At 67.7% G+C, this 15,478-nt stretch overlaps 2 protein-coding genes across 3 annotated transcripts in view; one reads left to right on the forward strand and one right to left on the reverse strand.

Moving 5' to 3' along the window:
• The window catches only part of LOC311215164 (mitochondrial import inner membrane translocase subunit TIM16-like), a 39,124-nt gene that overhangs the window by 16,804 nt on the left and 6,842 nt on the right, over window positions 1-15,478 (forward strand). For both annotated transcript variants that reach the window (XM_084296192.1, XM_084296194.1), the window contains exons 10-13: window positions 13,492-13,546; window positions 13,628-13,685; window positions 13,766-13,911; window positions 14,858-14,953. In XM_084296192.1, the coding sequence (XP_084152318.1) occupies window positions 13,492-13,546; window positions 13,628-13,685; window positions 13,766-13,911; window positions 14,858-14,953 (355 nt within the window). The remainder of the gene's footprint in view (window positions 1-13,491; window positions 13,547-13,627; window positions 13,686-13,765; window positions 13,912-14,857; window positions 14,954-15,478) is intronic.
• Window positions 4,365-7,176, reverse strand: VASN (vasorin; the record flags this gene model as incomplete). Its single annotated transcript, XM_084296195.1, is given in 5 exon segments — window positions 4,365-5,324; window positions 5,326-6,547; window positions 7,033-7,079; window positions 7,082-7,123; window positions 7,126-7,176. Coding segments are annotated over 5 exon segments (2,181 nt in total). The 3' UTR covers window positions 4,365-4,505.

Consider the following 15,478-nt stretch of genomic DNA (forward strand, 5'->3'; position numbering starts at 1 on the left):
CGCCTCGGTGCCGGGGCTGCCGAGAACAGTGGCTCCCTTGTTGTGCCACCCAAACCTTCCCCTGCAGAGCCGGCAGCCTCCAGCCCCTGCCACAACCCTCTCGGGGCTGGGCCGAGGTGACCGGGTCTTACAAAGTGTCCCAAAAAGTCCCGAAATGCCGGGAGAGCTGGGGAAGAGCTTTTTGGAGGGCTGAGTGCTGGGGCCCGGTGGGGCCGGCCGGGTTTGTGCTGCCTTTCGCAGTGCAAAGTCCAGCAGGGAGGTGCCCGTGGCGTGTTTGCTTGGGTTTAGCACTGCTTGGGTTGGGATTCGGAGGGCCCCGGGTGGTTCCCCGTGGGGACGCTGACCCGGGCTGCGCTCTGTGCTCATCATCCTTCCCTTCTCCAGCTCCTGGGGCTGGGCCCTGGCTGCTGCGAGCCCCTGGTGCTCCCCGCGGGGTGGGACACGGCTCTGCACAGCCTGCAAGTGGCCAGGGCTGGAGCACGAGCCCTTCCCGAGCCCTTCCCGACGGCGTTGCTCACCCGGCCACGAGGCTCCAGCTCTCGTGCACGCTGAGCCACGCGCCTCCACCAGCCCGCTGTCCCCTGTCCCCGTTTATTGGCTTTTATGGGACTTCTGCAGCAGGTTCTGCTGTGTTCCCCATGCCCTGAGCCCAGCGGGGCTCCCCCGTGCGACGCAGCTCGTCCCAGGGGTGCACCCATGCCACTTGGGGTTACTTTTACCCCAAATCCCCGTGCTGGCAGCGCCAGCACCCCCATCTCCCATCCCAGTCCGGCCTTGAAGCCACGAATGCTGGCTATTTCTGGGACTCAGCAGCCATTTTCTATGATTTTGGGTAGCACGGACATTTCGGGGGGTCTCCAACAGCTTCCACCCCAGGGGCAAGGCCTTGGTGGCAGAGCCCTGAGCAGGACAGGTCCCCGTCCCCATCCCCGTGCCACAGCCATCCCTGGAGAGCCCTGCCCTCGCCCCTTCTGCCCCCAGGCCTGTGCTGGTCTGCAAGAAAAGGGTTTTTCCCTCTGCTCCAGCCAGCCCCTGGCTGCTGCCACAAGACACAAGGAAGGACAGAAGCCACCCGACCAGGTGCCAGCCCCGGCGGGGACCGTCCCCGCACGGCAGTGGGGACAGACACTTCCCCGTGGCCGCACGAAGGGGTTAAGCAAAGCCAGGGTGCCTGCCCAGCCCCGCAGCCTGCCCCGCTAATTGCACCGTGTAAAAATAGCCCAGTGCCTGCGCGGCCGCTCCAGCGGGAAGGCGGCGAGCAGCCTAATTGCCGAAATCGCTCCCAGATGGGCCACAGCCTCGTCCCGGGCCTCGCGCTGGCCCGCAGCCGCCTCCGCGGGCGACCAGCGCTCCCCAGCCCTGGCCCCGTCAGCTTTCCAGGAAGCCAGCAAGATTTCTGCCTTTCCACAAGCTCTTCCTGGCAGCAAATGCTCTGCAGCAGCGCGGGGGGGGCTGCGGGACACTTGCACGCACGCCCCGGCTCCCCATGGGCATCCTTCACCCCGGGGTAAGGGGACGGGGACCCGGCACCCCCTTTGTGGCCCTGCAAAGGCTGCGTGTCCTGCTGCGGCTCTGCTCCAGCCATGGGGACGTTGGGGACCCGGCACGGGCTCCCTGGGCTGCTCGGGTGCTGGGGACACCGGGACTTGCCCCTGTGCAGCTCGCGGTGCTCTTCACTGGGCCCCTGTCCTGCTGGTGGCTTCTGCCCAGGGCTCTCGGTTAGCCGAGAACAGCGAGAGGGATTTTTTTGGTTTCATTTCAGGGGGTTTTGCAATCCTTCCCCTGCGCTGATTCAGCTCAGAGGAATTAGCAGCGCCGCACAATGTGCCGCGCTCATCTGCTCCTGGGGCTGCGGTGGAGCTGGCAGTGGCCGGGGGGACTTTTGTGCTGGGGCTAGGGAAGCCGTGAGGGCTTGGGGGGGAGCTGCGAGGACACTTTTTGGGTGCCACAGAGCTCCCGCAGAGCCACACGGGTGCAGATGTGGGTGCTGGGTATCACAGCGGGTCCAAGCACTGCGCTGTGCCAAGCTGCGCCGAGCCCCGAGCCTGGCAAACCTTGAGCAAGTGGGAAAAGTCCCTTCCTTGGGAGAGGGGCACATCGTGAAGCCAGGGAGGAGCAAAACAGCAGCTCCGGTGGGAGCGTGACCCTTGGAAGGGGATGTGGCTGTGCCAGTGCTTGGATGTGGGAGAGGGATTTGTGCTCCCTCCCCGCCCTCTCCAGCCTGGGCGGTGAAGGATGGGGCTGCCTGAAAGCGGGGAGGGGATTTCTCAGCGAGGTCCTGGAGCCGTAGGAATACAGGGAGGGAAAAGGAAGGGGCCAGGAGGGAAGAGGCGTGATGGCTCCTTGCGTGATGGTGCTGGGGCTGAGCCCGTCCCTGCGCCCGTCCCGGCTCGGGGGCTGCGGCAGCGACCGTCCAGAGGCACCCGGCACGGGGCTTGCGCTCCGCCGGGGAGTTTTCTGCTCTCCTCCTCCTCGCAGGGCTGGAAAATATACAAAGCTCGCAGTGAAAATATTTACACAGCAGCAATTTTCAGAGGAATTTGGGATGTTAATTTGAAAAATCTGTGGGGAGAGAACCACAATGGGCCCTTTGAGCGGGCGAGCGTGGCCCTCGCGCCTGCCCGCCCGCGCCGGAGAGGGGCCCCCGCTGCCACTGCGCCGGCCCTAATGGGAGCCAGCCCTGCCGGAAACCCACCTGGGAGCCGGGGGGGCCGCGCCAGACAGCCCCCGCTGCCGCCCCGTGCCCCTAATTGCATCCAGAGCACGCACGGGACCGGGTCAGGGCCACATCCTGCAGCAGCGCGGTGCGCCCGGGGGTCCCGGTAGGCTGGGAGGGGGCTGCAGGGCGCTCACCTGAGCTGCCAGCCCGGGAAGGCAGCAGCCCCCTTGGGTCGTGTCCCCTCTGTAACCCTTTGGGCAGCCGGCCCGCCGCAGCTCCGCTCGCTGCGGTGGTGGCGGCGCTTCAGCCCGCTTTGCTCATTTTCTCCAAATAAAACATACCTCCGCGGGCAGGGACCCAACCTGGAAAATTCCAGCCCGAAAGATAAAGGATTGGAAAACGATTAAAACCAGAGGTTGGAGCAGAAAGCACTTGGCAGCGGCAACCTGCCTCGCGCCGGCCCCGAGCCCCCCCCTGCCGCAGCCAGCGCACGAACACGGCTGTTGGAGGGGCTGGGGGGCTCACACCCAGGAGGGGGGGCCCAGCACGGGCTGCCTGAGCCCCGGCGTGGTGGCAGCCCCCGGTGCGAGGGGGCCATGGCCCTGCTGCGGGCTGAGCAGCTGCATGGCTGCGGATGAAGGCTCGGGCATGGCGCGGTGCCAGATGCAGGGCAGAGCCCCGGGCAGCCCCTTGGCGTGGGGCTGGCGTGGAGAGGAGGAGGAGGAGGAGGAGGAGGAGGAGGAGGAGGAGGAGGAGGAGGAGGAGGAGGAGGAGGAGGGTGATGTCAGGAGGTTATCGAGGTTGAGCCACGCTGTTTGTCCGACGCCCCGCGGCCATCTGGCAGCTGGGGCAGGATGAAGTCAGGCTGGATGATGCGCAGGGCAGGGTCTCATTTGAAACTCGTGAGACCTCTGTTTTGCCGGCAGCTCGCGCTGGGGGGGCAGCTTCACGGGGCTGAAATCTCCAAAAAACTGCCCTGACTCATCCAGTGCCAACAGCAACGGGGAGCACACGGCCGACCTGTCCCCCCCTCTGCAGGGGACACGGGCACTGCCACCAGCGGGGTCTGCCCGAGGGTCCCAGGGGAGCCGGGCTGTGCCGCCCTCGGCAGGGGTCCCGCAGCTCCCAAGATTGCAAACACCGTGCACGATTCCTTGTTGTTATTATTTTATTTTAATTTTTTTTTTTTTTTTACAAAAAAAGACACCCTTCTGGTCTGCCTTACAAAACAGATGTACACAAACCTGTACTAGAAAAAAAAAAAAAAAAAAAAAAGAGTTTTCCCAGAAGAAATGGGAAATAACCGTGTATAAATATTCTCTCAGAGTTCTTAAAGCTTCGATTCCCGGTTCGCCTGCTCGGCGCTTCCTTTGGCGCGCGGCCCGGGGGTCCCGAGGGTCCCAGCACCTCGGCCGGGCCGCGCCGCTCACATCAGCTTCCAGGGAGTTGAGAGCCACGGGCCGTGCTCCACTAAAGGGCCCTTGTTGCCAGCACGTTGATGCCCCTTAGCTAAGTCACCGCTGACTTTCTTTTTAGCGCTAGCTAAAAAAAAAAAAACATTAAAAAGGCCAACCCAAACCCCAAATTAAAAACGAAAACCCCTCTCTTTCGCTACCCACGTTCTACGTAGAGTCACAGAAGTCAAGGCACTTAGTCATGCGCCGAGCGGTAAAATTAGTGTCTACTCCCTAAGTGTGTAAGCCTCTCAGAAATTGCACGTTACGGGTTTGGGCTCTGTGCCTTCCTTCAGTTAACTCCTCGCTGTTCCTCGGCCCGGAGGAACGGGGCCGGGTGCCGCCGCCGGCCGCGCGGGGCTCCCCCGGCCCGGCTGCCCGTGCCGCCTGGCTCAGAAGTAGGAGGGCTTGAGCGCGGTGGTGTTGTTGTTGCTGGGGTAGTGCGCCTGCATGAGCGGGACCTCGCACTCGGAGCCGCCCGAGAGCATCGCGGGCTCCGGCCCCTTGCGGCTGTGGGTGCTCAGGTCCCCGTTGTCCAGGCAGGCTTTCACGCCTTCCAGCTCCAGCGGCCCGGCGTCCACCCCGCCGCCCGCGTGCGCCTTCGCCCGGCGGTGCCGGCGGTAGTACGTGACCGCCGTCACCACCACCACCAGCAGCAGCACGGCGGCCAGCGCGGGGACGATCATCAGGGTGAGGTTGTTGTCCTTGCCCTGGGTGACGGGCGAGTGCTGCTGGTGGGTCATCTGCAAGGTGTGCGCCTCGACGCAGAACTCCTCCTTGGAGACCTTCTCCCCCAGCGGCCCGACGCAGACGCGGTAGGTGCAGTTGGGCCTCAGCGCCCGCACCGTGTACTCGGCGAGCGAGGCCGGTAAGCGGAGCATCACGGGCCGCTTGTCCGGCCCGGAGAGGTTTCGGTAGCTCAGCCGGATGCCCTTCAGCTGCGCTTTGGACTGGACGTAGTTCTGCAAGTCCACCTTCAGGGACGTGCTGCTCACCTGCGTGATGCTGATCCGCCGGCTCGGCGTCGGCGCCTGGGTGGCCGGGGACGGCGTCGTCCCCCTCGCCTCCTCCTCCTCCTCGCAGTACGCCCCGGCGAAGCCCTGCGGGCACAGGCACTGCAGGTGGCTGCGCGCGTCCAGCTGGCAGGTGCCGCCGTTCAGGCACGTGCGCGGGGGGCAGATCTGCGGCGGGGGGCTGCTGGGGGCCGGGGGGGACGCTGAAGGACACGGGCGCGGAGCTGCCGGGGGAGGCCCTGGCCTGCGGGGTGGGAGCGGCGGTGCTGGGCGCCGGCGGGGGGCGGCTGCTGGTGGGGAGAGGCGCGGGGGGCCGCAGCGTGGTGGTGCGCGGCGTGGTGGTGGTGGTGGTGGTCGTGGTGGTGGTGGTGGGGCAGCCGAAGTCGGCGTACTGCAGGTGGTGGAGGAGCTTGCCGGAGTTTTTTGGGGGGAAGTGGCAGCGCGTCTCCTCGGGCCGCCGGAGGACCACGCTGCTGGCGTTCACCCACTGCACGAGCCAGCTCATCTGGCAGATGCAGTTGAAGGGGTTGCCGGCGGCCGTCACGGCCCGCAGCCTGGGGAAAAAGCCGGAGAAGTCCCGAGGGATGGTGTTGATGTTGAGGTTGCTGATGTCCAGCTCCTGGAGGTTGTGAAGGCTCTGGAAGTCCTCTGCCGGCAGCTGGGAGATTTGGGCATTGCCGGCCAGGCTGAGCTTGGTGAGGCTCCCCAGGCGCCGCAGCACGGCCGGGACGCGCTCCAGCAGGTTGTTGGAGACGTCCAGCTCGTGGAGGTTGTTCTGGGTCTGGAAGAGCTCCTCGTCCAAGCTCGTCAGGCCCAGCCCCGCGATCTTCAGCGACTCGATGTTGACGGCGTGGAAGGCCCCGGGTGCAATAGCGGGGATCTTGTTCCAGCTGATGTCCAGCAGCAGGAGGTTGGGCAGGTCGAGGGGGGGCACTGCCCAGAGCTGGTTGTTCTGCAGCTTCAGCTCCAGCAGGTTCTCCAGCGTGTCGAAGGCGGCGGCGTGGATGTGCTGGATCCTGTTCCTCTGCAGGTAGAGCCGCTCCAGCAGCCGCAGCCCGTGGAAGGTCTCGTTGGTGATCTCCTGCAGCTGGTTGGAGGACAGGTCCAAGTTGACAAGCTCCGTTAGGGGCTGGAAGATGTTCTTCTGGATGCTGGCGATCTTGTTTTGCGAGAGGTCCAGGAGCTGAAGGGCGGGCAGCCCCGCGAAGCTGTCCTCGCTGAGCATCGTGATGCCGTTCTCAAAAATGTACAGGGAGAGGGTGTTGGGGGGCAGCCCCCGGGGCACGGTGTGGCCCCGTCTGGCCGCGCACAGGATGGTCTTGGGGTCCTGGCACTGGCAGCCAGCGGGACATGCCCGCGCCGGCTCCCCGGGGACCAAGAGCAGCAGCGTGCAAAGGACCAGCTGGTTCATGGTGTCAGCTCTGCGGGAGAGAGAGGTTTGCATGAGGATACGTGGAGCAAGCAGCGCCGCGAGCACGGCTTCACACGCGAAACGCCCGGCTGGTTTGGCGGTGCTGAGGGAGGGGCTGGATCCCTGCAGTTTCTGGGCCCCCGACCTGGCTCCTGGTGGGACAGAGACAGCCAGGCTTGGGCACGCTGCTGTCCCCACCGCTGTCCCCACCGTCCCAGCACGGCACCACAGCCTCCCAGCCCCCGGCTGCCCACACAGGAGGAACCAAGTGGCCGTGCCACCAGCCCCTCGGCATCTCACCATCCCCTCCTGCCCTGCCCGGGACACTCCAGCCCCAAAGGGACCATGGAAGAGCCCCAAAACCCCCTCTGCGGTCACGTCTCCCCACCGCTGCTCCTGCCCGGGGCGTGAAGCAGCACACGAGCTGCCCACCCCAGCCAAATCCTCTCCCTTTCCCCCGGCCCCCCGGATTTAGGGCCGTCGGCGTCCACGCACCCCCAGCTCCTCCGTGCATGGTGTCCCGGCTCCGGCTCGAGGGGCTGCGTCCCGCGGGGCGAGGCAGCGGGGAAAGGGCCCCTCCTTCCCCCCGGCTCCTCTCGGCAGGGTGCAAACCAAACATGTGGGATGCGCCGCCTCCATCCCAGGACGCACCCGGCTCGGCCTCCGCCAGCGAAGGGGGTGGGAGCGCGCCCGCTTCCCGCACGCCGAGCAGGACTTAACCCTTTGCTTGTGCCGCACGGAGCTGCGCCCACGGGCAAAACCCACCCCCCGGGACCCCTGCCCACGCTGTTGCTTTGCCCCCAAAATCACTACAAGGTTCCGCTTTTTGGGGTGGGCACGTGGCCCCCAGCGCCAGGGCGAAGTGTAAGGCAGGGTTTGGGGTTTTGGGGAGAGGGGGTGAGTGCTTTGAGGGATTCGGATGGCTGCGCGGTCTCCAGCGCTTGGAACTGGAGCTGGTGGTGGCACCTCGAGGTGGCCTGGGCTAACGAAACGCTGCCAGGGCAAGGCTGTGGGGCCAAAGGAACCGGCTGCCCCAGCCCCATCGGGGAGGCTCAGGGTGCCAGGGACGTGGCCACGGGTGGCAGGAGGGCATCACAAAGCTGTCAAGGTGCTGGGAGCGGTGCAGAGCCACAAAACGCCCGCTGATGGGTGCTGCCAGCTCCCTCCAGCCCCTGCGTGCCGCATCGTGTCTGCGCGGGGAAGCAGGGAGAGGACAGCGCTGTGACCTTGGCTGCGGTCCCTTTGGCAGAGCAGAGCCCTCAGGAGGACAGGAGCCCCTGCCCGGTACCGTTCTGCTGCTCGGAGGGCAGCGGAGCCACGTCCCCGGGCTGCAGAGGGGGGCACGGGGCCAGGCGGTGACCCCTCGGCGGGCTCAGCCCCTGGCGGGCCTCCAGCCCTCTCATCTCCCAAATCCCTGGCTGCACGCTGCGACTTGGCGTCCCAGAAAGCTTCCTCTGTTGGCATCCCGGGCTTCTGGCACAGCACCGGCCTCGTCGGGACACAGAGCCCCCGTCCCGCTGGCGTGGGCAGGCGGAGGACCAAGGGGAGGAAGCTCTGGGTGTGCGAGGCCGTAGCAGCCCCTGCTCCAGCCCCTCCGTGCCAGGGGCCCCGAGGACAGACGTCCCGCCTCATGTCCTTGCCTAGGACGTGGCTGGCTCCTCTCTCAGCCCCGTCTTTCAGCCCTTTTAATGACGGCCCTAATTAGCGCTGGCGAGGGGTTGCAGCAGGGCCGTGCTTTCTCCGCCACCCCACTGCTGGCGCTCTGCAGGCCCTAGGGGTGCCCGCAGCCCCCGCAGCCCCTTCCCCAGCACCTCCTCCCCTCCCGCCGAGCCGCTCCGAGCTGTTAATAGCTTCAGGCAAATAAAACCCCCGCGGCGTGCAAGGGGCCCCCGCCGTGTGCGGGGGGCTACCGGGTCGCGCAGCAGCACGCGCCGGCTGCCCCGGCCGCCCCTCCGCCGTGGGGGGCCCCGGCCGAGCCTCACCGGCGGCACAGCACGGCCCCAAAAGCGCTGGGGGGGTGACACCGACACCCAGGGGCATCTCCATACTGGTGCCCCCCCCCACCACCCGCACAGGGTTAAGGCGGCGGCCGGCTCGTGGCCCGGTCTCGGGGTGCGCCCGAGGGTGGGGTGCACCCGCGCCGCTGGGCAGGGTCACCGCAGCGCCTGAGTCACTTGGCCTGGGGACAGCAGCACGGGGAGGAGCTGCTCCATGGCCATGGGGTCACCGTCACCATGCCCCCGCCCGGTCCCATCGGGTGGGTGGCTCTGCCAGGGGCTGCTGCGCCCCGTGCACCGCGGTCAGGCACGATGGCTGAGCTAAAGAATGTGTTGTACAGCCTCAATAAGGGGTTTTGGGGACACTGGGGGTGTTAAGGGGGCTGGGGACAGTGCTGGCACCGCTGTGTGAGCCCTCAGAGGGTTTGGTGCCAGGCAGAGGTCCCAGGTGAGTGGCTACAGGAGTGTGAGGCTGCCAGTGACACCTTGGGGACCTGGCTGCCCCTAGGAGCGAGGAGCCAGCCAAGAGCCCTGCACCAACCTCAGGACTGAGTGGGGAACAGGGGCACCCCGAGACAGCCCCAGCAGTGCCAGGACAGCCTGGGGGCCGGCACAGCGTGTGGCCGTGCCAGGCCACCCGGGTGGGCAGCGCCGGGTGCCGGTGGTGCAGGAGCTCGGGGCTGGGACCGGGTTTTGCAATGCCAGGGTCGGGTTTCGCTGACGTGTCCCATGCTGCAACCAGCTGCTGACTCCAAGTCTCTCGTCCCTTTAATTACGCTGGCATTTCCTCTCCGGCTGCCAGGCTCCGCTCACCCGGCCCCGGGCAGGTTGGGCCGGGCCGTGACCGCGGCCGAGCATCCCGCCTCGCCGGCCGGGCCGGGTGCCCGTGCGCTCCACCCGCGCGGCTCCCGCCTCCGCCACCTCTCCCTCGGCACCGCCGGCACGCGCCAGCATCGCCTCGGCACCCTGGATGGGCTTTCGCAGGGTGCTGAGGGGTTGATCCAGCCCGGGGGCTTGGCAGCTCCATAGGGGAGGGGAGCAGAACGGCCTCGGCGCATCCAGGCGTTGGAGATGTTCTCCTGGAGGTGCTCGGCCATCCCGCGGCCGCCCTGCCAGCGGCCTGCTGCTGCCTTGGCTGGGCTCCCCCCTGCCTGCACCGCAGATACTTGCCGAATTATTCATATTTTCCGGCTGCGGGAGGATCCGGGCTCAGCCTCCCCTGCTCGCGCAGCCTCTGCCTGCCAGCCTGGTGGGCTGGGAGCATCGGCCCCGCTCCCTGCTCGGGGTGGGCACCGTGGTGTCCCCGCCAGTGCACACAGAGCTTGGCAGTCCTGGGGACATGGCAGGGTCACCCCTTTTCCCCGTGTGAGGGGAAGCCTGATCCCAGCCCCGTGCAGCTGCTGGGGATGAGGGGCAGGGCTGGCTCCTCAAGGGGGTCCCCGTCCCCATGCCGTGGGTGACACCCGAGCAGATGGATCCTGCCACAGCCACAGGGAGGTGACCCTGGTGCTCGGTGAGCATCCCTTGTGCCTGGTGCAAGCTCCCACAGAGCTGCTCACCCTCCTGACATCAGGGGCTGGTGAACCCAGGGGTGCCAAACTGCGGCCAGGAGGGGTCCCACAAACTCTCACGTCACACCCCGTGTCACGACGGGTCCCTGAGCTGGGGGTACCCAGCACGGCCGGGACACCTCCTCCCATCACCGCCCGCACCGGCGAGCGAGGCCCCGCATCCGCCCGGCTCCTGGCGCCGAACAAAGCCACCGTTGTTGCCGGCACGCAGCCAAGCCCGGTGGCCACCCCGGCCGCTCACGGGCACCGGCACAGGCACAGCCACGTCCCCGCCGCCGCTCGGGGCCCCGCGCGCAGGAATGCGGGGCCTGCACCGGCGGCCAGCTCGAGTTGCAGGCGCCGCTCCCCAGCCCCTGCACGCGGGGCCCTCCCTAACGCCCCCCAAACAAGCCCGTGTCAGCACGTGCCCCCTCCCGACCCCCGGCGGGGGCGCAGGATTAGCCCCTAATCCCCCTTTTCCCTTCAACCCGCCCTCCGCCGCAGCTCCCACCTCCTCCCCAGCCTCCCCTCCCTATTTAATTAAAGTTTCCGCAGCAGCCCCAGAGGAATGCGGGCCTGGTTATTGCCTCCCCCTTGGCGCCAGCCCCTCGGCCCCGCTCCTGCCCCCGTGACCCGGCCGCGCTCCCGGCTCTCAGGTGCCGGGAAGGGGGGGGGGAAAAACCAGCAGGGTGGCTTCGCCGGGAGCCAACGCGCCCGGGAGCCCGGCGGTGCCGCCCTGCTGCCACGCGCGGATTCCTGCGGCCTGACTGTGGCCGCCGTGTCCCCAAGCGTTTCCTCCTGCCGCATCCCGCCGGGGCGGCGGAGCCAGCCGGGCAGGCAGCGCTTGCGTCAGGGCGACCCGGCCAGGCCACCCGGGCTTGGTGTGGCGGCGAAAAAATAGTAATTAGTGTCGTTCGTCACGCCGGCACGGCCCAGCGCCGTGTGGGCAGCAGCCCGGCCCCAGCTGGGTCAGGACAAGCTGGTTGCCACCACCAGGTCACCGTACAAAGGGACGTGCCCATGGCACGGAGGGGTGACACACGTCTGGCTGGCGCTGTCACCCGAGCATCTCCTCAAAGTGGCACCGGGATGCCCAGGCACTCGGGGCAGCGTGGTGGCTACAAGGGAGGGAGGTGACACGGCGAGGGGCGCTCAGCCCATGGCACACCTGGGGAGGCGAGGAGACCGGTGGCACCCTGGTGACACCCCAATGACACCGTGCTGTGTGACAGCAGGCACACAGCAGCAGCAGAGCTAGGGGGGCATCCCCTTGGCCAGGCTGGCTGGTGGCCCTGCTGGCACACAGCCCCACGGGGACACCAGTGCCTGCTGTCCCCTGCTGCCACATCCCTCGGGACCGCGCTGTGCCCCACCACCACCACGGCCACCCAGCAGCAGCGGGGGGGTCCCTGCAGCCACATCACACCCCCTGCCCGTGCCGGGGCAGCCCCAGACCCGGGGACAAAGCCGTGGCAGGGGCAGGCGGTGGGGGACAGGACCCGCGGAGGCACCGTGCCGGATGGGGACCCCGCCACCGGTCCCCTGGTCCCCGCGCACCCCGGGGCTGCCGACGAAGCCCCTTCCCCAGGCGCCGCCGTGCACCCGGCGGTGCCGATCAGCCCGGTCCCCCCCCCCCCCTCCTGCCTGCACCCCCGGGTCGCGGCACTCACCGTGGCCGGGCCGTGCCGGGCCGGGCCGTGCCGGGCGCTCAGCGCATGGCTGCGGGCGGGCGCTCCCCGCTCTGAGCGCGCCGGGCGCGGGGGGGCGGCTTTTAAAGCCCGGGGGCGGGGCGAAGCCTTGGGGGGGCGGGGACATCTCTCCCGACGCCTCCCCATTGGCTGAGGGAGTCGGGGGAGGTGGCTGGGGGGCGGGGCTTCCGCAAAGGCTCCGCCCCCTGCTCACCTGGGGCCCGGCGCGGGGGCGCCCCAGGGACCCCCGGGGACCCCCAGGGACCCCCGGACCCCGGGGCCTGCTCGGGGAGGGGCAGCCGCAGCGCCCCCAGCACCACCAGGCCCTGGTGCCCCTGTGGCCCCCAGCAGCCCCCCGGTGCCCCCGTGCCTCCATGGCCATGGGTGACCCCAATGCCCCAGCGGAGCCCTGGTGCCCCCTGCCCCAAAACCCAAACCCCAAACCCGGTCCCGGGGGGGCGCTGCCCCGATGTGGAGCCCCCCGCCACCACCCACTGGGGACAAGGGGCTCCGGGTGTCCCCGTGGGGCTGGCATCGCGGTGCCCCGGTGACAGCAGAGCTGTGCCACGCGCTCCAAGGGCTCGCCCTTCATTGCCTCGAGGTGTCCCGGCACCCAGAGGTGTCCTTGTCCCAGCACTGGGCCCTGGTGGCAGTGCTGGCAGCGGTGACCGCAGCCGGGCAGGGGACCCCCGTGCCTGCCGGAGCCACCCCAGCGCTGTTTGCCCAAGTTGTGCCAACAGCCACGGGCTGGGATTGTGCCGTGCCAGCCAGGGCCGTCCCCGGTGTCACCCGGCCACCCCACGATGTCCTCTGCAGCGTCCCCATTGTGGGGACCCGCTGTGGGCACAGGGCTGCCGGGGCTGGGCACCGGCTGGGGTGGGTGCACGGGGCTGGGCGCCTTTGTAGGGCTGCATTTCCTCAAAGTCGTTCCGTGTAAAACCCCGGCACTGCACGTGCTCCCTTCCCCCAGCCGGCACGACCACAAAAATGTCAACCCGAAAGTAATATATTGTCCCTTTGTTCTCCTGGAAGCTGCCTCTGGAGCTTTCTCCTCCACCCGCATCGTGGGGAAGGAAGAGAAGGGCTTTGGTGCTCCCCGTCCCCTCCAGCCACTGGGTGGGACGGGGACGGGGACAGGGACAGGGACGCTTTGGCCAGCCCAGCCGGTGGCCCCGACCGCGGGACTGGCAGGGTGGCGTGTGCCGGCGAGGTGTGCGGCGTGCCGGCTGCGCCCCGCGGCCCCGTGCCCGTCCCGAACAGGCTGAGCCGGCCCGGGCAGCCCCGGGGCAGTGCCACAGCGGGGCCAGGCGAGCCCCGGGCTCCCTCGCCCACATTTGGCATCCGTGTGCCCCGTCCCTGCGCTGCCGTGCCACGCACCGGGTGGCTGGAGGCGGCCACCAAGGTCTCGCGGCCATAAAGCTGTCACGGCGGGGCTGAGCGGGGCAGGGCCGTGCCATGGGAGGCTGTAAATCAGGGAGATGCTCAAGGCCGTTCCCATGCGCCTCACCGAGGGCACCCGGCAGTGCCCTGGTGCTGTGGGCACGGCCGGGAAGCCACCGGCGTGCGCCCACCTGCAGTGATCCTGGGGTTTGGGGCTGCAGCGGGGGAAAGGGCTGAGAGGGCAGGATCCGGCCCCGTGGCTATTGGGGCACTGCCACGTGCCAGGGCAAGGTGCTGAGCCCCGTCCTGCGGTGCTCAGCGCCCTCCTTCCCTTTGCAGGGCCATGATCCCGCTGTTCGACACCGACACGGGGCTGCTGGTGCTGGGGGGGAAGGTGAGGAGCCGCGGCATGGGGGGGCGGCGGGGTGCTCCCTGCGCCCCCGCTTACACCCCAGCCCCTCCGCGTCTCTTCCAGGGTGAAAACCTCCTGTACTGCTTCGAGGTGGTGCCAGCACAGCCCACGCTCACCCAAGGTAAGCAGGACGAGCCCCACGCCGGGCTGTCACGGCCCCCAGCCTCGCCCCCACCCCACGGGTGTCCTGTCCGTCCCCAGTCACCCAGTGCCTGACCGAGGGGCGCACGCGGGGTCTGGCCGCCGTCCCCCGCCTGGCCCTGGACGTCATGGCCTGCGAGGTGCTCCGCGTCCTGCAGCTCACCGACACCTTCCTCGTCCCCGTCAGCTACATCGTGCCCCGCAAGGTAAGGGGGCGCGGGGTTCCCTCGGGGGGATCAGCACCAAGCTTGGACCCCGTGTCCCCATAACCCTGGTGCCCGCTCCCTCCTGCCACAGATTTGGGGACTGACAGCAGCGTGCAGGGCCGCGGTGTCCCAGCCAGGTTCTCTCGCTGCCCACGATGTGCTCAGGCTCTTCTCCACTCCCTAAAGCATTTTTCTGAGGAAAAGAAAAAAAAGGGTGGTGGCTACAGAAATGCCCTTTTCTGTAAACAGACACTGTTGTGGAAAAAACTCACGTTTAAAAAAAGAACCAGAGCGTAAGCGCTGCCGCAGGGCGGCCACGGGCTCGGGGGGTGGGGGCTCTGTCCCCGTGGGGACATTTCCCAGGCAGGGCTCAGCTCCCCAGGGAAACTGAGGCACGGAGGCGTGCCCCTAGCTCAGCCCCATGCCCAAATCTATGGGCAGCACCATGTTGGGGGGCCTGGTGCCATCTCACGGGTGCCACCCCCGGGGGATGAAGGGCACCCAGGCGTGGTGAGGGGTGGCGGGGGACCCGTGTCCCTGGCCTGGGGGGAGCAGGAGAGGAGGGAAACCTGCAGGGAGCTGAAACCTGGGTGCTGGGGGCTGATTTCTGGGTGCTGGGTGGAAGATGCGGGGTGCTACCGGACCCCGCTGCGTAATGGAGGCTGGGCACTGGGGCAGGGGCCGCAGGGTGGGTGCTGAGAGCTGGGTGCTGCTGTTGGCAGAGCAGGGGCTGCATTTTGGAGGCCGGGTACTTTCAGGGGTGCACGGCGCAGCCCAGAGCTGGGCAGCGTCTGACACCTACAGGCTCCGGCGTGCAGCTCGGCCGGGGCCGGGGCTCCGCGGCCGCAAGGTGCCCGGGGGTCTCCTGCCCGGGGTCACCGGGTGCCCAGGGGACAGCGAGGGGCCGCAGGCAGAGCACCACCTCCGCCCACCCCCTCTCCCGCAGTCTGTCCAGGAGTTCCATGAGGATCTGTTCCCCGACTGCGCCGGGGTGCTGCCGGCCACGGATGCCCAAGCCTGGTGGGCAGGGGACAGCCAGCAGGTGAGTGTCACCCATGGTGTCCCCATGGCTGGCATGGTCCGGGGCTGGGGGCAGCACTGGTGCCGGCACAGGGACCACACCACAGCCTTGGGATGGGGACGGGGACGTGGAAGGGCATGTGTGGGATTTTTTAATCACATCCTTTTAATGGGAAGTGGAGATTCATACAAATCAAGTCTGTTTCCCAAACGCCAGTGGGTTTTTGGGGTGGCTGTGATGGTGGCAGGGCACCGAGGTGCACCCCCAAGAGGGTGCCAAGCACATCTTGACTGCAGAGTAGGAAGGAGGCCCCTGGGGACGAGCAGGGCTTCACCCCCAGCTGCAGGGCCCTGCGCTCAGCTGCTTCTGAATACGGCTTCAGGAGGTCTCGTCTGTCCTGCCGCTGACGTGCACCCACTGAGTTTAAAATGTTTTTCCAGCAAGGAACTGCTCAAAAACGCTCTCCTGAGCTCAGCCAAGTGAGCTCTATTTTCCATCTAGGTGCAGCTAAGAGTAAAAATCTAATAGTGAAAACACATTTCCCAC

Source organism: Netta rufina, assembly GCF_964035555.1.
Source record: "Netta rufina genome assembly, chromosome: 15".
Classification (NCBI taxonomy): domain Eukaryota; kingdom Metazoa; phylum Chordata; class Aves; order Anseriformes; family Anatidae; genus Netta; species Netta rufina.